Here is a 26337-nt window from a genome sequence, read left to right as displayed (position 1 = left end):
CCCTCCCCTTCACTATACAGTACTTCCTAGGATCAGGTTGAACGTGAAGAGCTCACAGAAAGTTAAACCAAACCTTATACATACGCGGACTCGATGAAGTCTACCGTGTTTCGATGGGGATGTCATGGTAGGACCATTTGCTTCGAGAAATACCCATTGTCTGCTTTGTAGATATACGTCGGGATATACTCTCGAGCTCGTGAACATACGGCTATGATTTCTTAGGTGACCTAACCAACCACTAAACTCATGTGAGGTATAAAACTCGTGGAGTATCGATCTAGCAGCCCAGTCACTGACACCAGCCGACTAGAGCTAAACCTCATGATCCGGATAAGAACGATATGAAAGTTATAATCAGGCTAGGAACAAAATCAAAATCACGATTAGGGTATGAACATAATGTAGATAATGTGGTATAGATAGGGGTTGTAACCTATGCTTTTGATTCACATGTTTAGCCGTCTGGATTCCTCCATTACTACTCCTTTACTCGCCCCCCTCTCGTCCTCCTCTCCATCCGCTTCTCGTGGCCTCATCTCCTCAGCACATACTTTTCTCTCGTCAAGACAACCCACAACTCACCGCTCAAAATGCGTCTTCACACCAGCATCCTTTTCGCTGTCGTCTCGACCTTCGCCGTCGCCTCGACCTTCGGTGCCGTGGCCGAAGGAGCCGCCATCGGAGCCGGCATTCCCAATGGCGGCGTTGAGAGCGATATGGACGTCAAGCACTCTCTTCCCGAGACACGCTCTCTCCAGGACAACCAGGGCTATGAGCACACCGCCTTTCTTTTGACCGACAAGGACGCCCAGGGCAACTTGACCTACCAGGGCAACTCCACCATGCCCTGGCATTCGTTTGAGACGCCGCACCACCCGGTCAACCCAGTCGACTGCAAGACGTCTCACGCGTCTCCGACGTTCGAGGAGATCGACCAGCTAATCCCCAAGCTCGAGAACCGCAAGCACGCCTGCGACCAGAACAACGCCGGCGGCTCCAAGTGCCGGCGTCTCGAGAAGTACAAGGGCGGTGAGGTCTCGCTGTGCGGCGGCCACCAGTACGCCATGACCTGCAAGAAGATCGCCTGGGCTGTCTTCGAGATCAAGAAGTACTGCGGCAACAAGGGTATGCATAGGGCGGGCGGCCAGATGCGTTTCGGTGGTGAGGGAAAGCTGCGTGTCGTCGTCCACTAGACGCCGCGCCGTTTCGGCTGCGGGCTGGGTGGTGTAAAAAATGGTTGTAAAAACGGGGGAGTTACATAATGTGCAAAGTTGAGATGATGGGTGGTACTTTCTTCTTTCTTTCCTGACACTCGCTTCGCAGAGGAATATCGCCTCTTTGTATAGTTTCCGTGACTACCGCTCGTAAATGAACAGTGACATATCTAGACCACATTGCGGAAAGAGGGCAGCATGGGGTTCCACTCGCAGACATATTCCGATCCACAGCTGCGGAGACCGAGGATCAGGGCGGGGAAAAAGTGAAGAGAAATGATTGCAACTCATCACAAATTCTTCGCGAAGAGAACCGCTGGGTCCTGCCGAACAGGTGTGGGGTGCACACGGCAGGGCTCGTGGTCGGCGGGTCGAAGACGCATGCTGATCGGAATCCCGATCGTGGGCGAGTAATTTTTCTATTTTCTCCAACGGTCAGTCTTTTTTTTTTCTTTTTTTCTTCTTTTTGTTTAAATCCTCAATGGAATGGGACCCAGCAAAGAATGCACACCCCGCTTCGACGTCGCTCTCTGACCCAAATGCCATTAAGCGGCCCGATGCGGCTTCCCGAGACAACAGGCAGAGTGCACATAAGAAATAAGGCGAGGAAAACCATCTCTCCTCCAATCCGGTACCGAGCCCGGACACGACGTCTTGTCGTTCCATGTCCGTGCGTGTGCACGAGTTCATGTCTCGAGCGGACTAACATGCTGGCTCGGCATCTCCTTCCATCTCTGCTTCTCCTTCCGCCAATACCTCGGCTTCCAAGAATACTTCGTCTCCCCCGCCGGCCCGGCATCTCTCTCCACGAATATTTCGTCCTCCCTGGCCGGCCACGACGCAGCCCAGGGCATCTGACCCAGTTCTCTCTGTATCTTGACGGCTTCCATCGCAAGGCTGGTCAGGATGTCAAGGAACTCCGCCCTATCCTTTTGGATCGCCATCCGATACTCCTTCGTCACCTCGATCCGCACTCCGCCAATAGGTTTGATGGCCTCTCCAACCTTCAGAACTCTGCTCTGCTCGAGGACTTCGAGGAATTCATTCGCAACCGTGATCCTGACCAACGTCACCTTTGCGTAGCGCACGGACACCAAACAAGCAACAAACTCCTCCTGGCCCGGTTCCATGAATTCCTGCGTCAGGGACAACGCATACGCCGTCTCCTCCGCATAGTTGGCCCTGCAGCGATGCGGAGCAAAGAGCCAGACATGCGATCCGATGCGTCCGCAGGCCTCCCACCTGACTTCATTGTCGTGATACCGGAGGACCACGAGCAACAGAAGTTCATATAAGTCACCGCAAAGACAGTGAAGCGTCTGATGGATCAGCGTTGCACAGATCGATTAGCGCATCCATATCTCCTCCGGCGAGGGGTTGAGGTGCGCGATGTCGTAAGCGTTCCACGCAACGTATCCAAGTACGCCGGGGAATCGGGCGTCGACCTCGGCTGCGAAGGAGCCTGGGGTGGAGGAATCGCCGTATGGGGACGTGGTGTTCATGAAGGCATCGATCAGCTCCTGCGGAGGAGTGAGTGGAGTGACTTCGAAATTGAAGCTGAGCATTGCACCAATCACGGCCAGATAGTTGCTGTTCCAGACGTATGGCTCGATGCGAAGTGTGGAACGACGCCTTCTGCGGCATTGCGGACTCGAGGTGAAAGGCAGAGCGGTTTCCGATTCGATCGTGGTGGGGCTGGGAGGCGTTTCCGCGGTTGGCAGGATGTGAGTGGTGTCATTCCTGAGGGAGAGACACGGAAGGGTCTCCATTTCGACTTTGCTTGGGGGCAGGGGCGGGAGGGATTCAATTTCGACATTGCTGAGGGGCAGACACGGAGTGGTTTCTATTTCGACGGTGGAGCGGGAGGGAAACGGAGGAGCTTCCATTCCGACATTGGACCGAAGGAGGGGAGGGGCCTGAATTGTGGCTGTCGAGCGGGGAGGACGGTGTAAGTCTGATGGGATGATGTTAGTGGATGGGGACGTTAACTGCTTCGTGCTGGCTGTGGTGACGATGAGAAGACGCTGGGAACGGGGGCAGGCTGGCACTGACCTTGAGAGTCTACAACGTCGCTGAGAAGGACAGTGGTGGGGAACTGAAGGGAGGGTTTGGAACTGGAGAATGTAGAAGGTCTCTGTGGAGAATGGAGAGAGTCTCTCTCTTCGGTGGAGAACGGAGAGGGTCTCTGTGGAGAGGGCTTCTGTGTCGAATGGAGAGAGTCCCTGTGGAGGGCTTCTGTGTCGAATGGAGAGGGTCTCTGTGGAGGGCTTCTGACATTCCATTCTCCTCAAGCGAGACAAATGACATTCGCCGCCGATCGCATCGCGTCGCGACCAGTTATCTTCGTCGCTCGCATCTATCGCAACTATCGCCGGTGTGCGGCTTCCCCACTACCGGTACCCCGCAACGTGCCCCGCAGATCTGGACTCTGAGGAAGATTTCAGCTCGCATCCCCTGCGCTGCCGCACACCCTCTTCTGCCATGCGGAGTGATGTGCAGAGTTAGGTGTGCTGGGTGAGGATCGGCTAGAATGACCGACGCAAGGATGAGTAATCTAACTGTAAGTGCGAGTGCACCCAGCCAAAATTTTCAGCCCCTCTTCGATAGATAGATAAAAAAAAATAACTATTTGCGAAGATTCCAAAGATTTCCAAGTTTCCAAGATTCCAAGTTTCCGATTCCCTTACGCGTTCAGCCCTTGTTCACACTGGCTGGTATTCTTTCTCCCCGTCTGCCTCTGCGTATTGGAACGAAATGCGTAGATATGTACTATAGCTCCTCTCGTCGTCCGCCACCGTGCTTTGAAACAAAACGTGCAGGCAGCATCTCACTTCCGCGTATCGTTATCATCTGCCATCACCCACAAAGCTCGAAAGCAATCATGCTTCAACAAAACAAAAAGCTGAACCGTGGCTCGAACCAAAAACCTTCACCACCCCAGGTTGGTGGCTTGGAAACCCCGATAGCAGGACCGGTGTCCAAGCTAACTCCGCCGGGTGCGTGACCGCTAGGCCACGCGGGGTTTTTCCCGTGCTGTAGATTTACTACGCGCGGTGATGAACCCGTTCGAGCTCTGCTTCATGATCTAGCGAAGTTCGAATACCGTGAGCAGTAGTGCTACCTACCGCCCATAATAAACCATCACACTGTAAAATGCTGAGGTATGTAGAAGCCGATCATGAATTCAGTACAGCAACAATATCGTGAGCAGTTCGCCGGCACCTGAAAATTATCTGTGAGACTACGGCTTCCGGAGCACATGAAGGATCCCTCCTCATGTCCGCTGTTAGATAATCGTGAAGTTTCATCGAGCACTGTTCTGAAGGAGTCAAGGACTCAGTCATGAAAACTAGATCCGGTGGACGAGATGTTTTCTGCTGTTTTGTGTCCGTCATGCGAACTGTATCCGGAGATGCTCTCTGTTGTCTGGTCTCGCCGGCGGGTCGATCAACAAATGGCAAGAATATCCTGGAACCTGAATAGGTATATAGAAGGGCACCAGCCCGGAGAAGAAAAAGAAGAAGCAAGCAATAAAACAGCTCTTTCTTCCTACTAATCCTCCTATCTAAATATGTCAATACATTTGAAATATGTCACCGATGATTCGCTCACAGTTGGACACCAAAACCACTCCATTCGTTAATCCGTCCGTATCTACTATCTGAATAGGTAGTCCGCCCGTTTCTAGGATACCTACAAATGCTCAAACAGGAATTTTCAAGCGATAGAATAACACAATCTGTCCTACGATCTTACTTTCGCTTCCTTCTTGTAGATTCTCCTTCATCCGTCTCAAAATTGCATCTTATTCGCCTCAAGACAATATCCTTCATTTGTCTTCAAACAAATATTCAGACACTCCACCCGAACCCCAGTAAAAACGACGCACGCATGATCACCCACCTCACCACTCGCCACCCTACCTTCTCACCACTTTCCCCCTCTACCGACCGAAATCACCCTTCTAAGCTACTGCACATGTCCCTCGGAATTACCCCCCCACTAAGCCGCGCGGAAGATCGGACTTCCTGCCCGCCACTCCTTATTGGCCATTTCCACGAGGCCAGCCAACGCCTCCACAAACGCAATCCTGTCGCTCTGTTTCGCCATCCAAAACACCTTTGTGACCTCGTTCCTTAGCTTGTCCTGGGGTCCGCCCAAGCTTCCCAGCTCCTCGACTCTCTTCACATCCAGCGGCTCCAGGAGATCCCCCGCCACTGTCGTCTTGATCACAGCTGCCTCGCTGGGCCGTATCGATATCAACCAGAACTCGAAATCGGCTTCGTCCGTCACCGCGTCCCCAGCCTCCTGGGCTAGCGAGAGTGCATACGCCGTCTCCTCGGCGAAATCGGTGGAGGGACGTTTCGGCGTCCACCAAACATTCGAACCGACGAACCCGTACGGCTTCCACGTGGTCGTCTCGCCGTGGAAGCGCAACTGAAGGGGAAGGGATATTCCCTCGTAGTTCATGGGGGATAGGTATTGGATGATGAGACTGGTGAGCTTGGCGCACAGGGACTGGCGAAGTTTCGTATTCTCGGGGATGGGATCCAGGTCGAGGGGAGCATACGCACACTGGAAAATGTGTAGGAGTGCAGAGGTAAGGTACACGGAGTAGCAGGATATGCCGAACGGGCACACGAGGTGGATGATTTCGAATAGTTCGTAGGACAAACCGCCAGTAGGGATAATATGATCCCGGCTGACTGTTGCGCCTATCCCGGAGAGATGGCAGCCTTCCCAGAGGTGGAGCTCGATCAGGCGGGTCCTCGCAGGGTCATCGTGCAGAGGAGAGTCTTTGACTGTCTCGTCGGGAGTGATATTGTGGGGATGCGCGATGCTGGAGGCCTCAACGGTTGTCTGGAGTGAGGCGTTCACAGTCGGCTGGGGAGAGTGATCCGATCGCTTTTCACGAGATGGTATGTTCTTGATCTTCTCGCCGTTGAGGCGGTTCACCTCGGCGGGTGATGGCCGTTCTATACCGAGAACGATGTTTTCGTTCGCGTGAGACATCAGTGAGAGTGGCGGTTGCAGGGGAGGGTGTTCGATCGGGAGGAAAATTGCGGGACTGCGGACTGCGGAGGAGATCCCGGAGGTTGCAGTTCGTGATAGACGGTGAGAGGATGAAGACTGATGAAAAAGCGATGATTGTCGTCGGCGCGAGGTTATGCGAATCGTGTGTACCAGATTGTTTGTTGTCATACCCATATGCAGCCTGCTGCAGTGTTCCTCCAATTTGCTTGTCTCATGCAACGATACAAGTACATACTCGTTCTTACGCTCAGAGCGTTAACCATTGCCCCGACGGGGGTGAGAACTACAGTCGACGATCAACACACCCAAGCCACAGCCTCCTAGCGAGCCACCGTCTCGAGTCGTCACCGTTTTCTTGACAACATCCACTCACCCCCTGTCACCCATCACACAGAGGATGGAAAGATCACCGTCCCCTCCCAACGACGGCCAGAAGCTTGACGAAGATGCCATCCCCGAGGAACAAACAATCCGCATCGAACCCACCATCTGGACCGCGAAGCGGCACGCTGCAGCCGTCGCAAAGGTCAAGTTCGGGCTTCGCGTTCCCACCACTACGCCAGCACCCGAGCTCCTCTCTGCCATCCTCAACAGCGACGACCCCGACAGCAGTGCCTTCCTTGACCGGTACCACACGGAATCGCTCCGCAACATCGCCTGGGCCGCCTACCAATTCGTCTCGCTCGATCCCGCGGCCACCATATTCAGTTCCCTTCCATTCCCGCATGGTTTACACGGCCTCAACAGCTTCCGACGCTCCGCCTCAGCCGCTGAATCCGACGGCACACCGCACACCATGGAGCTGCGCAACCTCATATGCGTGCAGCTGATCGAAGACGTGTTGCGGTACCTCTGCACCGACTACGGCTGGCCCAGCCGCCCGCTCGTCCTCAACTACTCCGAGAAGACAGACAAGCCGATCTCATGGAAGACCCGCGGTTTTATCAGCTCGCGCGTCTGGGTGATGACGCCGCGCCACCGGAAACGGGATCTGGCCGAGGAGGCGGCGTTCGTGCTGTCACTTGCCATGGACTTTATCGTCCCCGGGGAGAAGTACGAGTCCGAGATCTGGGTCGTGTCGGTGCTGGGCGGGAGCGCGGTGTTGGCCAGGGCTACGCTGGCGAGACCGCTAATGGAAGCCCTGGAAAAGAATGATGTTAAGAAGGCTGGGAAGCCGAGTGGTCCAGATGGGTTCTTGTGGATTACTGCAAGTAAGGAATATCGATTGTCGGATGAAACGCAGAGGGTGGAGTTTGTGAAGGTTCTGGCAGGGCTTCCGCAGGCGCGGCCTCGTGATCGTTAAGAACGCTTGGAGGCATCAGGATACGCGGGTGGATCGGCAGTTAGATTGGTATATCACCCAGGGTCGTAAAATGGGTGGCATTTTCCTGTGCTGGTATCAGCTACTGAACCTTATGCTGGTGGATAATCGGACAGTAGGAAAGATGACCGTTGGAAGGAAAAGCGGAGTTCTTCTGTGTGAGTATGTTTTGTGGATGTCTATGCGGGCTGGCTCCTGGCGAGGTGAAGGTATTGATGTCTCCTTTGTGATGGGTTAACGGTAATCCGAAAATTGATCTTCGCGTCCTCGTCCTCGTCATGGTCCTCGTCCTCGTTCTCTTCCTCCCCTCGTTCTCGTTCTGTTCCTCTTTTTTTTTCTCGTTCGCTTCCGCGTCCTCTCGCTCGTCCGCCCATCCCCCCTCCCCACCCGGCCGCATCTATGCGCCGATAACGCCCGCTATCAGCACGCCCAGCAACGCAGTACCATAGAAACGGGTTTCTGGAGGCAGCTGGGTCGCCCAGGAATTGGCGCCGCGTAGAGGCAACGAGGTTATGACGTGAACCATCTCTGATGCCTGGGTCACTGGTAGCCGGAGGCCATCCGCCGTCACTGCCCGGGAATGCTCGCTCTTGTTGCTGACGGGCCACGGCAATGCTGGCAAACAGTGTGTTGCCGTGTCGAGCTTTGCCGACGACCATCTCAGTGCGTCGTATCGTCCGTAGTGTCCAAACGCCGCCGTGGGGCTCAGTGATGAGAGTGGGCACACGAACGGGCATAGGGCTTGACGAGCTGCAGTCGCCGCTGGAAGAGACAAGATAATCCCGAACAGGAGCACCGCAGCCACCAGGAGCGCTGGCCAGACGATCAGCATCCGCCGCAGGGCAAGACAGCTTCTCCTGGACAAAGCAGCAGGTGGTGATACGATCGGATCCAGCAAGGAAATTGTGGGAGCAGAGCTGCCCGACTCGACCACGACGTGCCCATTATTGTCAGAGACAAAAAGGACACCCGCGTCGTTGTCAAGCGCAGCGTCAGCTTCTTGGGCGGCGATGTTGGCGGCGGCGGCAGCACGCGCAGCTGCCCTCGCGGCTTTACGACGACTTGATCCCGTGTCAGTGTTCGTCCGATGCTCATCTGGTGGTGAGAAACCTACATACGCCCCGGGCGCTCGTGATTTGGAGTACCCGGCGACTCCTGGCGACTCTCCGCGTCTGTGCTACCGTTTTCGACAGCTGCCGGCCGGGTGGCGTCGGCGAGCTGCCCCTCCAGCTGGACGCAACGAGCTTGGAGGTCGGTGCACTGCTTACAGAGCGAGTCACAGTGCGAGCACACCGGCGGAGCCTGGGCCTCCCGCAGGAGCCGCTGGTACTCGTTGTACTGCCTCCTGTGGTTTATTAGTAAACGTTTACAAGGATAGTATATAACGGAGATACTCACCATGTGAGGCGAGGAGGCTGAGAATTTGATGGCATGGTGTGGGGAGAGGAAAGTTGCTGATGGTAGTTTGGTGGTTGGAAAGATGGTGGTTACAAATGGCCGAGAGAGTTGTTTCTGAGCGCGTTGTATGTGGAAGAAAGGGAAAGGAAAGGTGGAATTCCCCACGGCTTTATAGTGGGAGCCAGTGTGCGGCCGAAGCATCTGTGGGTGGTAGGAGACGTTGGGTCTCGTTCGCGGTGGCAAGGCTCAATCGCAAAACCAAGTCTGAGAAACACGTGCACGTGCACATACGTCGCCCAAATAGGTATGTTGCTAAAATTTTCACAGACACCATGTTCGATCATCAATAAGGCGACTGTCGTAAGGAGAATGCTGTTATCCTCATGAACGCAGTATCCAACGCCAACCTGTACGCTATGGTCGATATTATCTTGATCTTCGGCGGTCGCGTGTCCATGAGGCCCGACGGTGGTACAGTAGTTCAGAAGGACGACCGTTCGCTGCAGCCCGCAACTGCTACATGTCAGAGTTAGATGTCCGCCATGTATACGGCGGCCGCGGAAATGCTGACTGACGATATATCAGCGAGCATCGTCTTCGGCCGGCCGAGTATTCGGTATATCGATGGTCTTCGAGAGTTAACATCATGTATGAGAACGAGAGAAACCGTGTATATAGAGGACCGCTGTTTCGGAGACTGTGGAATAACACAGCATTATTAGGTAATCTATCCTTCTCTATTTGATACTACATTAGTAGTCACTGCTGGTAGGTTTCCTACCTGTCGCGAGGAGCAGCTGCTGAGTATCTGGGTGTCATCTGGGTCGATGACGATGGCTGGCTCTATCATCGAAACGTTTTGTGATGCTGTCCGTCAGCGGGAATGTTGATGCTTTATCAATGCTCACAGGGAGCAGGGAGTAGTAAGCTCTCGAGTCTCCTAGGTGGGGTTTGATGCTGACCAGATCTTCCCGCGATAGGCGGTGATCACCAAATGTGAGGGAACATGGTGAGTCTCCGTTTCGGCTTGAATGAATACCTGCGGCGGAAGTGGCGGGGCCGTGGGGGTATACATCTCACGCAGCTTGGTCGAATGTTTCTTGACTGAATTCGGACCGTCCGCTGTTCCGGTTGATTCTGTGATCAGATATCCCAATATTGTGGTATTTGGCTCAAGGGACGTTGTAGAATACCGAGCACCGGCGGAGCCTTGTAGAGGTACAGCCGTCTGCGTAGCCTCAACCCGCTTGGGTTTTGATTTGCCGCCGAAGCGTAAATCCGCGGCTACCACATCACCCTCAGATCGGTGAGCTTAGCCATAGAGCCTTATACGTGTATGTAGGTATCGTCTAGAAATATGCCAGACTCTGTGTATGCCTAGGGCCTGCCGTCGAAGCCTGAAGTACTTGATTATAAATTTCGACGGAACACATTAACATAACGGGAGCTCTACGAAACAAAAGAAGATACAACTTGAAGAAAGCCGCAACCAAAGATATCGTTCGATTCCAAAGGCTTGAGATTAGCACCGTAGTTTCGCCTGCGCCTCCGCCTTCGCCTGCGCCTCCTCGTCCTCGTCCTAGTTTTCTTCCTTCTCTCGTTCTCTTCCTCGTTATCTTCCTCTTTCTTTTCTTCTTCACGCCCTCGTCCTGTTCCGCGTCCGCCCAACCCCTGTCACCATCCGGGCACAATCTCTATGCACCGATGACCCTCGCCACCAGAACGACCAGCAGTCTGACTTGAACACCGGCCGAGATCAGCTCCGGCTCGTCACCCTCGGATGTCGACAGGCCGGCAGCAGCAGCAGTTGGTGATGCGACCGGATCCACCAGGGAAGTTGTGGGAGCAGAGCTGCCCGACTCAGCCATAAAGGATCTATTCCTGTCGGAGACAGCAAGGACCCTAGAAGTGTCGTCAACAACAGCATTTGCTTCTTCGGCGGCAATGATCTCGGCGGCGGCGGCGCGCGCAGCTGCCCTGACAGCTTTGCGACGACTTGTCACTTGTCAGTGTACGCCCAATGATCCGGATGCGAAGGAAGCCTACATGCGTCCCGGGCGCTCGTGCTTCCGAGTACTGGGCGACTCCTGGCGACTCTCCGCGTCTGTGCCGCCGTTTTTGACAGCTGCCTGGGTGGTGACGAGCTGCCTCTCTAGCTGTACGCAACGAGCTTGAAGGTCGGCGCACTGCGTACGGAGCGAGCCGCACTGGGAGCAACCTGGCGGAGCCCGGGCCTCCCGCAGGAGCCGCTGGTACTCTTTGTATTGCCTCCTGTGGGTCATCAGTAACCATTGCTAAGGATGGTATAGGTTGCAGAGAGGCGAACCATGTGAGGTGGGGAGGTTGTGTGTTTGTGGGCATCACGAGATCAGTTGGTGATTGAGGTTTGGTGGTTGGGAGTTTGGATGTTGCAAGTGACTCAGAAAGTGATTGCGGAGACAGTTGTATGAAGGTGGTTGTATGTGGAAGAGAGGGAAAGGTGGGTTTGCCTAGGGATTTGAACCGGAAGTTTGTGTGCGGTTGAAGCACCAGAGGGTGATAGGAGCCAATGGATCTCGTTCATCGTGAGACTTAATCCCAACTCCAAGGCTTAATCGCAACTCCAAGGCTGAGGGGCACGTGCCCGTGCACCTGTGTTTCCCACATACGTAGATCGCTGAAACATTCGCCGCTGAAATATTCACTGATTTACGTTTGATGTTTAATAATGCCACGGTGGTGAGGATAACGCCCTTATCGTCATGAACGGAGTAGCGAAAGCCAACCTCTATGCTATGGTCGAGAAAATCTCGATTTTCGGCGGTGACTTCTGCCAGCGAGACGAACGCGGTTCTGAAATTCTGAAATATGACCGTCCCCTGAAGCCCGGCAACTACTATTTATCAGAGCATGACATCCGCAGTGTAGGTTTATCACGACGGTAGCAATGCTATCTGATGCTATATCAGTGAACTTCGTCTTCAGCCGGCCGAGTGTTTGGCATCTGACGGTCTGCTATCAAGATGTATGAGAGCGAGAGACTCGGTGAATAGAGGACCTCCGGTCCTGGAAGACTGGGGAATAAGTGATGATTATCATCCAATAAATTCTCTTCTATTTGACATTAAATCGTCATTGCCGTTAGGTTTCCTATCCGTCTACATGAGCGGCCGCTGAGTATGTGGAATTCATCGCTGTCGATGACGACGACAGGCGCGACCGTCCATTATCGCCGTCTACTGGCGCCTCGGTCGAAGCGTTTCGTGATGCTGTTCCTCAGTGAGACTGTCGAAGCGTCATCAATTCCTACTCGCTCCCGGGAGCAGGATAGTCCGCTCTCGAGTCTGAATGGTGGGGGTCGAGGCTGCGCTGATCTTGCGGCTTTACCTGAAAGATTACTGGAGGTGTGACAACTACGGTCGGTGCTGGCATTTTATACAGGCGGTGATCGTGAATATAAGGGGTGATGGCGAGCCTCGCGGCCATCGCGGGGATCCTAGGATCCAGTGCCCGCACCCAGAGGGACCCGATCATTGAAACCTGCACACCGACCGAGATCTTCTCCGGCGCGTCACCATCGGATGCCGCTCGAAGGAGCCAGATCATGGCGATATTGATAGTAAAACGTTTTGCTGTCACAGACTAATCGTTTTTATTATCACGAGTGAGAAGTGAAGATGTTTAACAGCCTTCCTTTATTGAGCCCCCAGTATTCCACCCCATACAGTTATTACTGGTATGATAACCTGCCGATACCTTAATTATCGAGTGCATTGCTGTAAATAGCCAACACCAGCCTCTACGCTATGGTCGAGATCATCTGCACCTTTGGTTATGGCTTCTCCCGCTAGACGACGTTGGTAAAGAAGTTCGGAAAGACAAACGTCCTCTCCAGTCCGGCAACCAATACATGTCACCGTTGGACGTCCTCAGTATATCTGACGACGGCAGCAATGGTTACTGACGATGTAGCAACACAAATCGTCTTCGGGCGGCCGTGTATTTGGCACATCTGGCCGGCCACCGAACCAAGTAACTGACCCCCTACCGAAGTAACTGGATATATGAGGTGACCGGACTGGCGAAAATCTCTACGGGCAGACCGGTCTAGCCACATATTGGTGAGGAGGCCGGTCTGCTCGTAAATACCCGGCGCTACTCGGTAACTAAATCGTTTTATGGTGCCGTTACAGAAATGCTTTTTCTCGCTACCTTGAAAAAACCGTATCTCTTGACACCATGAATAGACACATAAGATATAATCTACGGCTGTGCTACACTCTGCATCGCCAGACTGTAGTCGAAGGTACTCTTCAAATTATCACGTTTGACGGAACACATTTACAGGTCACTAGATTCCTATGGAACAAAAGAAGAGTTGACCTGACGAAAGCAGCAACAAAAGAAAACGTTTCATTCCAGGCGTTGAGGACAGCACCATAGTGCCGCCTTCAAAAACTAAATTCTAAGATATCTGTCCGTTTCAGAGGATATCCATCCGTCCCATCATATCCGTTCGTCCCATCGTATCCGTCCGTTCCCAACTCCGTCTGATGATGCCCGAGCACATTAAACCAGATCACCGACTGTAATGACCGGAACCATATCTAATGCCCGCATCCAGAGCTTTCCCAATCTGTGTGACTTGCACACCGACCCTTCTAGGAGATGAAAAGTAACTCAAAGAGGATTGTGATGCAATGCGAAAACCAGACATTACCTGTTGCTGCCACTCCACGTAGTGGTGAAATGCGGCATCTCACCGCCCTTCAATCCGACAATTCCCCCAGGTTAAAATCCAAGCTTGCGCTCTATCATTGAAACATAGAACGTTCCATCCTCATATTTTCCAAATGGTGTCAGCCACGTGAAACCATACTTGAAGTCGTGCTCGCCTTGATGCGGTTCTGTCAGTAGGTTGATCAACAACCCTCGCAAAGAAAATAGCTCCTTTTCGATTGTGGAGGCGGCTTCCGTGTCCCCGGGACTCGAATAGTAGGCCGCGAACAATGAGGACCCGCGCAGCCTCGTCGAGAGCAGCTTCAGCTTCTTTGGCGGTGTCGATGTTGACGGCGGCGGTGGCGCGAGCCGCAGCCCCTGCGGCTTTGCGGCGACTGAAACCCTTGTCAGTCTATGTAAGTCCCATGGCCTGGAGATACAAAAGAAACCTACATGCGCCCCGGGCGCTGGTGGTTTGGAGTACTCGGCGACTCCTGGCGACCCTCCGCGTCTGTGCTGCCGTTTTCGACAACTGCCGGTAGGCTGCCGGCGAGTTACCCCACCAGCCGCACGCAACGGACCTGGAGGTCGGCCCACTCCTCACGGAGCGAGTCGCATTGGGAGCACCTAGGTTGAGCTTAGGCCTCCCGCAGGAGCCGCTGGTACTCGTTGTATTGACGCCTTTATAGTTGATATTTATCAGTAACTAATTCTAACGATCGTATAAAAGAGAGACTCACCATGTGATGCAGGGAGGTTGGGAATTTGGTGGCATCACAAGGATAATTGGTGATAGCAGTTATGTGGTTGGAAGGATCGAGGTTGCAAGTCGCTGAGACTGTTGTTTTTCAGGGAGTTGTCTGTGGAAGAGAGGGAACTTCAGGTGGGAATGCCCACGAATTTATACGGGTACTTAGTGTGGGGTCCAAGCACCAGAGGCTGGTAGGAGCCGCACGGCTCAATCACACCTCCAAGGCTGAGAATCACGTGCAAGTGCACGTACGTCAGCCAAATGGGCTGGTGTATAATTCGTTCTTTTAGGTAATTTGCAGTGTTATCAAATGCATTGCATGAATCTATGATAGTACTAGATACATATGTGCCTTGTCCTCCTATGCCTTCCTACAGTTGCCTCGCTACATACCGCCCTCTCCCCACCGCTAATAGCGGACTCTTCCCGCCATGGATACCACACTCCGCCCATCTCGGCAGATAGCACATTTCCGTCGCCGGTGTCATAGTCATCCTCATCGCTGTTCTTTCTGTTCTACGCTGGCTGTCAGCCTTTGGTCTTCCCACACTCAACCCGCCGGGGATACTACACAAATCCTTCTCGCCGCGGATTGTACACTGTTATGGCGGAGTGGTGATGGAGCTGTAGGTGAGAGGAGGAAGTGGATGAGGAGCTGTCAGCTAGAGGAAACAAATGTGGTAATAATGGGTATCAGCTTTGGTAGGCATGGCGGGGTTAACAAAATCACGAGGGGGCCTAAGTCGGCACCCACGGATTCTCTTCTTCTTTCTTGATCATCATCTATCGGATAGACGGTCAACCTCCCATCTCCGCTCTCTCCTCTGTGTGTGCTCTCTCCACTGTCACCTGTGTGTTCTCCCCATCCTCGTCACGCCGGTCGACCTGGAGACGAATCAGCAAAAGATGTTGATGCGAATGTATGTATTGACGCTCATGTAAAGGCAGTGTATGATACAGAAGTAAAAGAGAGAGTGTACTATGTACAAAAGGACACGGTGTGATAACGAGCTTAAGTTCCTGGTGGCGAGGCCACGAACTTAGCCATGGTAGCCTACCGCCGCCGGTGCTTCAACAAAAGAGCCCTCGCTAATATCCTCGCCGTGGATCTGGCGCTCTCGTTGAAATGAGTACTATGTAGAGAGAGATGAGGTAGAGGTTGATCGTCTATTCTGTAGATGGTGATGATGATGCTAAGATTGAGAAGGGTGTCAAACTTTGGACGCCTGGAGATGTTGGCACAAATAAGGTTCTGTGGACGCGCATATGGTTGCGCGGCAGGCAGTCGAGGGATCCCTGATTCGGCCGCACAGTCGCCTCACCATGCCACTTGACAGCAACTCGACATCATGACCTACAGACTACTCACACGGCCAGAAGTTTAGGTCCCCCCCCCACACTTGCTCGCCCTTGGGGGGGGGGGGGGGGTGGGGGGCAGAGCACGGCAGTATAAACAGGAGTACTCCAACATCACCGTGATACACATCGCGAAGGCCAAAATCATCGCACTGTTGACATAAACGTTAATAGACTGTCGAGGTTGGGTTTTTATTCGAGTCTCGCAGGTTTACTCAGTCATTCCTACTCGGTGACTGGAGTCATTCCTACTCGGTGACAGCAGTCATTGCTACTCGGTGACTAGATTCATTCCTTCAATTGCCAGAGTCATTTCTTGAATAACTCTAACGGTGTGGGTTAATTGACTCTTCCGCGTAACGAAGACCAATACAACAACTTTCTTTCTAATCGCTACTCCCCATCTAACTTAGACCAGACAACCTGTCACCTGCGAGTAAAGCTTTGGCAGGATTCACGCATTTACTAGCAACAACGCAATTATCACAGCGCGTATCTGTTAAAAACCGATGTGCAACGCATTTTGCGACAATCCGGGTGCATTGAATGCGTGATTAACTCATTGCTTGTACCCTAGGGGCACCACGATATAGGAAAATACATCGTTGATTCGACCCCGTCGTCGCTGCACTCAATCTTGTGTTCCTGAAATGGGTACATGAAAACACACGATGTCACTCTTTTGCGAAGGTAATAACCCCCGAGAGTGCCCGTACGGACTATTGTGATGCGTGTGTCGTAGAAGCTGAGTCACTTTCGTGAAGATAAGGCACTTATCCTCACAGGCGGAACAATCAACGCAAACCTCTCTGCTATGGTCGAGAGATTGTTCACCTTCGGCGGTAGCTTCTCCCTGTGAGATGAAGGTGGTAGAGCAGTTCCAAAAGACAACCGTCCGCTACAGCCTGGCGGCTGCTACATCGTCACTGCCGGTATGTTTCCTCCCCGTTTACTTGAGCGGCTGTTGTCGAAGCGTTTCGCTATGATCTCCGTGAGCGGGACCATCGATGCCTTATCACAGGACCGGTAATCATGTGTCCAGCCAGCGGACGGAGTCGACACTGTGTTCTGGATGATATCTATCCGGCCCGGCGAGGCGGCGGTGATCAAGGCGATGGTCAGTAGTCGGTATGGGAGAATGCGGTGAGGTGGGGAATGGTGAGATGTTGAGGTGGTCGATCGTGCGTGCTTGCGTCAGTTCTACCCGAATTGGAGTGACATGTCCGGATGTTTGTTTGAAGACGGATGGATCATGGAGGATATTCATCTAACGCAGATAGAGGATATTGTCTTTGGGTCAAATGAAGATGTTTGCTTCGGAGCGGATGAATGATATTGCTTGAGGCCGACGGGGATATTGTTTGCGACGTATGAGGGATGTTTGGTCCAGAAAGAGGAAGAACAATGGTGCAAGAAGGAGTAAAGGGCAGGAGAGAGATTGTGCTATTCCATCGCCTGCGAATTTGTTTTTGAGCATTCCTAACTATCCTCCATTCGGGCAACTTGGGCAGATACGAACGGATTGACGAATAGAGTGATTTCGGTATCCAAATGGGTCAGATTACGGCCTGGGGAGGAAATGAAGGATCTGTCCTCATCTCGGCTATAGCGTGCTGGGGAATCGTCAAGGAGTCCGTCATACGAACTGTATCCGTTGGTAGAGATTACTTCAGTTGTCTGGTCCGTTCCCTGGTCTGTGATCTGGTCTCGCCGGTGGGCGTATCTCCGAAAGACCGACATACTCTGTATATAAAGAAGGGCAACGGCCCACCGAAGAAAACAAAGCAAGGAAAAAATATAGTTCTATCTTTCTACAAAACCTGTCTATCTGAGTACGTTTGGCAATTATACAATTTGACGGCACACATTTACAAGAAACCGCAGCTCTGCGAAATAAAACAAGAGAAAATTTGAGCAAAGGGGCAACCAAAGAAAATTTGCCATTCTAAAACCTTCACGATAAAACCAAAGTGCCGCCTCTGGCCCTGCCTTCGTCACCTCGTCCTCCTTCGCATTCTCGTCCTCGTTCTCGTTTTCCCCCTCTTTCTCGTTCTCGTCATTCTCTTCGTGATTCCCCTCCCCCTCCCCTTCACCCGGCCGCATCTAAGCATCGAGAACCCTCACCACCAGAACGACCAGCAGTGCAGTGCCGTAGAAGCGACTCTCCGGCAGCAGCTGGGTCGGCTAGGCATCAGCGCCGCCGGGGGGCGACAATACCATATGTAATGCCTGCTTTGATAGTGGCGTGAGTTCCACCGTCACTGCCCGGGAATACTGGCTCTTATTGCTGACCCGCAACCAAAATTCTCCCGGGATGTGAACATTTGGGGGGAAAGATTGTGTAGCCACGTCGAGCTTTGCCGACGACCACCTCTGTGCGTCACGTCCTCCAAACTGTGCAAACGCCGCCGTGGAATTCGGTGATGGAAGTTTGCACGAGAACGTGCACAGGGCTTGACGAGCAGTGGTCGCCGCTGGAAGAGACGAGATCCCAAGCAGCAGCATCGCCGCCACAAGGAAAGCTGGGCACACGATCAACCTCCAACACAGGGCAAGACAGCTTCTCCTGGTCAACATCTCGGTTGAACCAGCCGCCTCCTGGTATGGAGCTGTGTCGAAGACCAGATGCTCCGAGTAACCAACGCCAACCTCTAAGCTTTGATCAAGATCGTCTTGAACTTCGGCGATGATTTCGGATGATTTTGAATGTGAGAGAAGATGCCGAGCCTACGTTTGGGCATGAATTTCCGCCTACTGCTGACACGGCGGGGGTATCAGGGTAAATCCCGCGCGGCTCGGACCAGTTTCCGGACTGACCGTCCTCTGCTCCGGTGAATACTGTAGTGTGAGTTCCTGATGATTTGGAATTTCTTTAAGGCACGTTGTCGCATAGCCCCGGCGGAGCCTCGTAGTGAGCGTAGCGAGAGCCTCCCTCATAGCCTTGTGTTAGCCATAGAGTCCTAAACTTGTATGTAGACATCATCTATGGCGGTGCTGGACTCTGTGTATTCCCGGAGCCTGCAGTAGACGCAACTGAGATACTTATTTCCAATATGGCGGTCGGAGATAAGGTCCACGGCATGACGGCCGACCAAGCGCGGGAGGACTAATGCGCACCGGCGCTGCCGAGGACATCACGGTCGGCTGAGAGTCCGGTGCCTCTTATATAGAGACGTCTCGCGGTTCTTGATGATGTTACGGTATCTAGAACATCGTCTATTCAACGATTATCACGTTTAACGGAACACATTTAAAGTCACTGGAGCTCTACAACAAAAAAAAGGTGACACGACTTGAAGGAAAGGCGCATCCAAATACAAATTAATTCTACAACCTCGTGGACGGCACCGTAGTGACGCCAGCGGCCCGGCTTTACCTCCAGCTCCTCGTCCGTGTCCTCGTTGTCGTCTTCGTTCTGCCACTCGTTCTCCGCCTCACCACCTCCCTCGTCCGGCCGCCTCTTCTATGTGCCGATAACCCCCGCTACCATCACGACCAGCAGCGCAGTACCATAAAAGTGGGTCTCTAGCGACAGCTGGCTCGCCCAGGCATCAGCGCCGCGGTGAGGCGCTGAGGTTATGACGTGAACCATATCGGATGCCTGCCATTTTCGATTGACCAAAACCCACCCTTCACGTGGTGGAAAAACATCGAGTCTTTCATAGAAGCTTTAGAATCGCAAGATGCATCACATATAAGAATTCTGACAACTTTTCTCCGGACTGGTGGCGCATGGTATGGTGTTGTGTACAGGTTGGAGAGTGATTTCGGATTTTGTATGGGGCCCCCATAGAAAATTATTGCGTCACAACTAGTTTCAACACCAACTTTTCTCTCATACGGCATTACTCAACCACAACAACTCAGAATTATTTGCTGGTTTCGATTAAGGTTCTCTATCTGGTTCAGGAGACCTTCTAATGGTCCATATATTTTTATACTACCTTATGGTTGCTGTATCTATGGCGGGAAATGACCTGCCTCCGTGAAAGGGAAATTTGCCAAGCCACCTTATTTCGCATAACATAATCAGCCTAGCGGGCTGAAAATCTCGTTGACGCTGTATTAGCATATATTGATCATATATGCCAATTATTACTACTTTCTGATATGGGGTTGTTGTGTTAGAGAGGTATATGTCTGTGGTGTGGTGGCGCTGTTGGGCAGGTGTACAAAAACTTTTGACCTGGTACTTTAGCTTAAACCATCTGTACCTTCAGTCATCAATCATCTGTACCTATACACAAAAGCCCACCAAGAACTTTACCGACGCACCCATGACCACCGGGCACTCCTGAGATTCTAGCTCAACGCGATCCATTCAGTTCACCGTTCAGTTCAGCATCCATCTCACCACCCATCTTGCCATCCATCTCCAGGACATCAAATAACTGCTCCATCAAAAGAACACCATCTTTCCTCCGACAGTCGCTATGTTAACTCCTTACACTCTCCATCTAAGTCCACAAGATTAACGAAAAATGGTGGGAAACACTCTAACAGAACCAAAACTTCCACCAATCCAAAAAGTAGGTGCAACACTTTAATCCTAGACTCAGCCAGATCACCAGGAAACCAACTACACGACGTGTGGCCGTCGATCACACGCGCCATCTTTCCAGCCATCCCTCAGGACATCACCACAATCTTATACCCTTTCCAGAGGGTATCCCAAACCATTCACATCATCTGAAATATTCACAAGGCTGGCCAGTGCCTGCACTAGTGCTACCCTGTCATCATTGTCCGACATGTTATATTCCATGCCAGCCTCGACGCGAATAGTATCCGTGGGACGGAGAACCTCCCCCGCTTTCGCGACTCTTTTGTTTTCCAGGGTCTCCAAAATTGCTCTCGGGGAAGTGACCTTAACCACCACGGCGTTTCCGTCATGTACCGACACCAACCACACTTGGAATTCCGGCTGTTCCTTATCCCAGAACTCGATGGCAACATTGAATGCGTAAGCCGCCTCTTCGACAAAGTCGTATTCCCGTCTGCCCGGTACTACCAACCATACATGCGACCCGATCAAGCCGCCGGCATTCCAGCCCACTGTCCGGTCGTAGTAACGAAGGGTCAGGGATTGCGGGAACCATTCTCTGTAGTGGGGAGCCAGGTAGCGAAAAACATCCTCGATCAGTTCGGCACACGTAAATTGGTAGAGTTGTCTGGCCTGCGTTGTGACGTCGACGCCCGTGATGTCGTGGGCGGTCTCGGTGATGCGGATGAGTAGCTGCGTGAGCGGGCTGCGGCTAGCGGGGGATGCGCGGTGGTTCAAGGTGGTGCTGATGGCGTGGAGTAGCTCCGCCGGTGGTTCGGCGGCTGGTAGTCGAAGGGTGTAGCTGACCATTGCCCTTACTGAGGCCAGATGTTTCGTGCTCGTGCAAACACGGTTGTTGCGAGACGTACGATAAGGAAATATGATGGGGAATGTCGAGGGGCTGTTCCTGGATGCATCGAAGGGCTCCGATTTCCGCCCGGCGTGGTTGCTCAGCGCCGGCTGGGGCGAGATCGCATCTACTTCTTGCGAGCCGTAACTGTGTTCCTCCGTTCGGGGCGAGATGGCATCGTGTGACTTCGGTGTTGGTAGAACGAGGTGAGTATCGATATCCACGCCGTCTGTCGTGCTGGCTGTATCTTTGAGCTTCCTACACCACCGGCAGCGTACTCTGGGTGCAATCGGACGCTCAGGCGCCCCGCTGCGGACGGTGATCGTTATAGGGGATGTAGCAGAGACTTTGCCTGTAGGTGGCGATGCTGGTCGTGGAATGAGAATCACGCTCCTTCTGCGACGGTCTATGCAGCTGAGGAAGGAGCCCATAACAGTGACGAAGACGGGCGAAGGAGCTGCTTAAGAGAGGAGGGTATAGTTTCTCTAGATGGGGTGCTTATAACAATTGTGTCGGGAGCTGGCCGCCAATATTGCTGTCACCCGGGTCTCGGAGCTGAGGTATATAACTGATGGTGAGGATAAAAATGATGAAGAAAAGAGTGACTGTGGTATGAGGATCAGAACATCAAGAGCTCGCGTTGAGGAAGGCATCCAGTGGTTTAAGGTCTGACTTAGGTTCTGGCGAATATACGTGCAGTTCACTCCCAGCATGGTTAGCGCAGTATGTGGGACATCACCTTGGACTTCTAGAAAGTCCAGCAGCTTCACCACCAGACACCTCTCAAGTTTGTCCACATACGCCCCACGTAGCGCGATGTGTTTGTATTACGCTACAGCACGTTCATGACTTCACCACGGACCCCCTCAATTCTCAGGATTTCGTCTTCTTCAATGAATCCTCGTTTCTTAATGATTATTGAAGTTAATACACGCAGTCCATTTGCTGACTCCATTGACCATCTACACGAACGTTTTTCTGCCCATATCTAGTATCCACCGGCGTAGAATTGACAAGACAAACACAAAAGAAAGATGCACGCTCCTATCGTGGACTCTCCAGCCCCATCATGCACCTCTTTCGCACCCTCTTCGCTGTTCTGCGTGATTCGAACCTGCCATGCGGCATTCATTACACCTGTCCAGTCCAGCGCCCGAGAAAACAATATTTCCTTCGTCCCAAACCAACATCTCGCGCACAAACAAAGCTCCAAGCACCACAGCCTAACAGTCGGCTACAAAAACATTAGCTATCGGCGACACGAGTCTATTACGCCCGCAGGTCCGTTCGAGCGGAATAAGGGTATGAAGAAGCCCCTCTGTATTCCGCGTCAAGACTCAGGCTCTATGCGCCGCATACATTGGTTAAGTGGCCCGTGGGATTCCGTGCGATTGTCAACGCCGAATTACACTCTATCCTCGTCCGTTGGATTACTTGCGACCGTCTTCGCTGTATAAATAGAGTGGCTATGCCCGTGCCATCCACCTGTGACCGTCTTCGCTGAATACATTTGAACTGATGCCCGTGCCATCCACTTGCGACTGTCTTCGCTGAAAAGCATTCCATCGCTGCCCGTGGGAGCAGCTTGCTGAACTGCACGCCTGAACGCACGGCTCGAATGAGGCTCGATCCATCAAATCCACCGTTCAGGTAAAGAATTCCAACGAATAATGTATTGTCTTTGTGGTGGTTTTGCCGAATAGGTTGGCGATATCCTCGGACTAGACTTCTATGTGTGCTCACCCGAGAACCAAAGGGACAACTTTCGCCAGTGATAGATATGTAGTGTTCGCGGATGTTTCGGCATCTAACCCGAATAACTTGAGTCCGTTATGCACGCTGCAGAAAACTAGAATAGACATGTCGGAAGTCGCAAGTTCATTCGAGGGCCAAGCGCAAATCCCGCATTGAATATACGCGCCGGCGTACGTTTCCAGAATGTTTGAGGGGAGCCTATAGATAGTCTAGAGCTTCCGTTACCTTCCGTCGCTGGGGTGATTCGTCCACGGGTTCTGGCCGTTGAAAGCCTGGATGTAAGGAACTGTGTGCTTTTCGTACATACCACAGTTGCGCCGCGGGATGTGCGCCATATGCACCCGCCGCGAGTGCTCATTCCCGTGGAGAGACGGTCGCATCGGCCATGCCCTTCCACCGTCCAACTGACTCTCCTCTGTGGCAGCCGAGTACGGCGTAGGAGGTCGGTACGCACTCCGGCCAGCCGGCGAGCTCGAGTCTCGAAAGGAAAACAAAGAAATTCGCAGGACAGACGTACGCCAAAGTCTAAATAAAGACGTAGCTCTAGGCAGTATAGTTTCACGTTTCGAACAAAGACATGAAGGTGAGTAAGAACAGGGTTATCGGCACGAACGACTGGAACTAGAACAAAGGATGGACTTCGAATTTTGAAGGCCGGTCTCTGGTCTGGTCTGGTCTGGTCTGGTGCTGAGTGCTTAGTAATCCCTTTGTCGACCGAGAGAGTGAGACTACTCCACATAACTGGCTGGACTCTCCACTCTGGACCCACGTGAGCCAACACACGTCCCACAATCCCACTTAATTTACTCTACTTTACACGGATGGACAGTTCGTTTGGTTTCGGAACTTAGTTTGGTGTCGTCATTCATCACATGAGGCGAAACCATGGCAATCGATATACAAAAGGCTCACCGCCGCTATTTCATTGATTTTCTACTAGCCGCAGTGTTGGTAACAAGTCCATCGAGTTGCGATGTTTTCTTACCCCTACAGAAGAATCCGCATATGGCAGTGTACGGACGAGATAGCGCAGGGCAGTCTGACGCGGCAGAATCGCTCATAGTCCCTGTTGGGCACTCGATCTTTCACCGATGTCCGATACGACCAGCCCACCGACCACGACCACGATCGCAAGGTACAAGACCGCATAGGAAGTGGTGGCTGCGATTCCACCTAAACTTGGTATGGTCACTGCTGATGTAGCTGAACTCTGTGAAACCAGGCGGCCAAACAGCGGTATAGAAAACCCTAACGAGGGCTGCGTTTAGAAGTCACGCACAATGCCCACTGCATGAAGCTGCAGCATTAGACAGGAGCTCCTGCGAGCTTCCTCCTTCCCTCTGGAAGCATCTCAGAAACCATCAAGATCATCTTTTTTTTCGACACCTTTCCCTCGTTCTCCTAGAGATACCGGTCACTACAACCTTTTCAACGTCGTTACGGGATACTGTAAAGTAAGTTACCTTCTCATGGCCCGACGTGAGCTTATTCCAATTGTCACAGGCTCCGCTTCCGCTTCTGCTTCAGGTCCCGTCTGCTCGACAAACACACTTCAAAGTAAGTTACCTGTGACATGCCCAACATCGCTTTCGGCGACGAGATTACGCACCGCGATGTGCTGGTCATAGTATACGGTTTGGGGTGCACTGTCAACCACGCGTTCCAGTACCTCGCCGATCGAGTTGCGGAGGCGGAGGCCGTGAAGGCCGACGCCGAAAGGAATCTGGTGCACGTCCATCTAGAGATGGTGGAAATTGAGTCAACCATGCTCAGGAGGATGGTAGCGGTGCAGATCGCGGTGGGGGAGGAGGGGGACGCCGCGATGCGTCTCACGGAGGCATCCATGACGATTAACTGCGGTCAGCAGCTCCTAGCGCAGTGGAAGGAGATGAAAGTGGGGTTGGAGAAAGAGGCGGAGGAGAAGCTCAAGGAAATCGGCGAAGCGGAGCAAGATGCCAAGCAGATCGTCGAAAAGGCCCAAGAGGCCTACGAGGCTATGGCTTACCAGGCGGAAATGGTGAGACTCCGCGAGGGTATCACTGTGGACCAGTCGAATGCTATTTGGGAAAATATCACGGGCATAATTGAAGCTTGAATGTCACGGGGGCAGAGTTTGGGTCCTGGGAGATGGGAGTTACGGTCATACATGGGGTACCATCATCAGATTTGGACGTGTGATACGCGGATCTTGAATGTATTTTAAGGATGCGTATACCCATTGTCTTTATGATCGCAACCAATAAGTTTTTCCTTGTTATTTGGCAAACATAGCATATTGGTGTAATGTTAAACTGCGTAAAACCACGGGCTTGGAGGAGAGGGACTGTCACACTGGAGGTGTGACCGGGCAAGATTGTCGTCAATGGGGACATTTCCGGAGGGGCTGTGTTTGGCACGTCCAAAACATCTGGAACATCTCCAACCCGGCTGTATTCAGCCTTTTTCGTCATGATCTAGCCTGGTTTTTGAAGATGACGGTTTACATTGCTTCAATGGTGTTTCATCTGAACACGTACTTGGATGTTAGATCTGCCGAATTGGAAGAGGAGCGCTCTGTATGGCTCGCTTGATTCTCCATGCGTGATCACGTTCTTTCCTCAACCACCAACTCAGCCGTCATCACGTTCCTTTCATTAATCCAACTCAGCGATGATCATGTTATTTTCATATAACCATCATCAAATCCTTCTCAATCAATCAACTCCTGGACTAGATGCTCCCGAAACAAAAAAAAACATGGAACAACTCCACTTCTCTCCATGATCGCATCACTCTCACTTGGTACCCCATTCTAAATCCTCCAAAGCAAAATCATCAGAAAACAAATCATCAAGCACAGCAAGCTGACAACAGGAACATGACACACTACCACTGCTGCCGGCGCATTATTCAAAGGAATGGTTGTCGAAGTAATCCTGGACAGCCTCCTCCATCCAAGCATCCGTCTCAGGATCCTCGGCTGCGGCCGCCGCAGCCTTAGCGTCGTGCATCTCCTTCATCTTCTTTGAGGGACGAGGATCAAAGCCGCCGGGACGACCGAAGATCTGGAATGCCAAATCAGTACGAGACAGCAGCGCGGACGTCGAGCCGTAGACACGCCTACGGTGGCCATAAAGATACCGGAATAGCTTCATAGGAAGAATTAGCATATCGTCAACGTCGAGGTGGTCGGATATCGCATTGCCATTGCCGTGCCCATGTGCGAACCTTCTCTAAGGCCGAATTATACTCACTGCGGTTGCCCGCCAGAAGGACATCTTCTCCGAACCCCTCGACCAAGAGCTAGTCCAGCTTGGGAGTCTCCGGAAGCGAGAAGCACCTACCCCAGGTGACACTGGCATGGTACTTGAGGAGTTGCCAGTGCCCTACATAGTGAAAGTACGGCGGTCGAAAGCGGACAAATAGCCAACCATG

General features: G+C 52.5%; 8 protein-coding genes across 8 annotated transcripts; 2 read left to right on the top strand and 6 right to left on the bottom strand.

Annotated features, from left to right (window-relative positions):
- Window positions 1-593: 593 nt before the first annotated feature.
- BZA05DRAFT_447797 (uncharacterized protein) lies at window positions 594-1196 on the top strand (the record flags this gene model as incomplete). The annotated part of the gene is made up of 1 exon (XM_051487191.1): window positions 594-1196. The coding sequence occupies one exon, from the start codon at window positions 594-596 to the stop codon at window positions 1194-1196; it is 603 nt and encodes a 200-aa protein (XP_051336434.1).
- Window positions 1197-1903: 707 nt separating this feature from the next.
- On the bottom strand, window positions 1904-2986 carry BZA05DRAFT_421297 (uncharacterized protein; the record flags this gene model as incomplete). Its single annotated transcript, XM_051485697.1, has 2 exons — window positions 1904-2536; window positions 2642-2986. 2 exons carry the CDS (start codon window positions 2984-2986, stop codon window positions 1904-1906), a joined length of 978 nt encoding a protein of 325 aa, XP_051336433.1.
- A 2233-nt stretch (window positions 2987-5219) lies between these two features.
- BZA05DRAFT_421296 (uncharacterized protein) lies at window positions 5220-6230 on the bottom strand (the record flags this gene model as incomplete). The annotated part of the gene is made up of 1 exon (XM_051485696.1): window positions 5220-6230. The coding sequence occupies one exon, from the start codon at window positions 6228-6230 to the stop codon at window positions 5220-5222; it is 1011 nt and encodes a 336-aa protein (XP_051336432.1).
- A 418-nt stretch (window positions 6231-6648) lies between these two features.
- BZA05DRAFT_447794 (uncharacterized protein) lies at window positions 6649-7554 on the top strand (the record flags this gene model as incomplete). The annotated part of the gene is made up of 1 exon (XM_051487190.1): window positions 6649-7554. One exon carries the CDS (start codon window positions 6649-6651, stop codon window positions 7552-7554), a length of 906 nt encoding a protein of 301 aa, XP_051336431.1.
- A 415-nt stretch (window positions 7555-7969) lies between these two features.
- Window positions 7970-9005, bottom strand: BZA05DRAFT_421294 (uncharacterized protein; the record flags this gene model as incomplete). The annotated part of the gene is made up of 3 exons (XM_051485695.1): window positions 7970-8633; window positions 8687-8917; window positions 8971-9005. The coding sequence occupies 3 exons, from the start codon at window positions 9003-9005 to the stop codon at window positions 7970-7972; spliced, it is 930 nt and encodes a 309-aa protein (XP_051336430.1).
- Window positions 9006-10664: 1659 nt separating this feature from the next.
- Window positions 10665-12555, bottom strand: BZA05DRAFT_447791 (uncharacterized protein; the record flags this gene model as incomplete). The annotated part of the gene is made up of 3 exons (XM_051487189.1): window positions 10665-10965; window positions 11017-11241; window positions 12389-12555. 3 exons carry the CDS (start codon window positions 12553-12555, stop codon window positions 10665-10667), a joined length of 693 nt encoding a protein of 230 aa, XP_051336429.1.
- A 1185-nt stretch (window positions 12556-13740) lies between these two features.
- Window positions 13741-14872, bottom strand: BZA05DRAFT_421292 (uncharacterized protein; the record flags this gene model as incomplete). The annotated part of the gene is made up of 5 exons (XM_051485694.1): window positions 13741-14063; window positions 14122-14374; window positions 14409-14506; window positions 14637-14685; window positions 14813-14872. 5 exons carry the CDS (start codon window positions 14870-14872, stop codon window positions 13741-13743), a joined length of 783 nt encoding a protein of 260 aa, XP_051336428.1.
- Window positions 14873-20423: 5551 nt separating this feature from the next.
- BZA05DRAFT_421291 (uncharacterized protein) lies at window positions 20424-21881 on the bottom strand (the record flags this gene model as incomplete). Its single annotated transcript, XM_051485693.1, has 3 exons — window positions 20424-21136; window positions 21188-21625; window positions 21842-21881. The coding sequence occupies 3 exons, from the start codon at window positions 21879-21881 to the stop codon at window positions 20424-20426; spliced, it is 1191 nt and encodes a 396-aa protein (XP_051336427.1).
- Between the last annotated feature and the right edge of the window lie 4456 nt (window positions 21882-26337).

This window comes from Tricharina praecox (genome assembly GCF_024521635.1).
Source record: "Tricharina praecox strain CBS 144465 chromosome Unknown BZA05scaffold_26, whole genome shotgun sequence".
NCBI classification, from domain to species: Eukaryota; Fungi; Ascomycota; class Pezizomycetes; order Pezizales; family Pyronemataceae; genus Tricharina; species Tricharina praecox.
The sequence above is the reverse complement of the archived record's forward strand: the minus strand, read 5'-3'. Positions and strand labels throughout refer to the sequence as shown.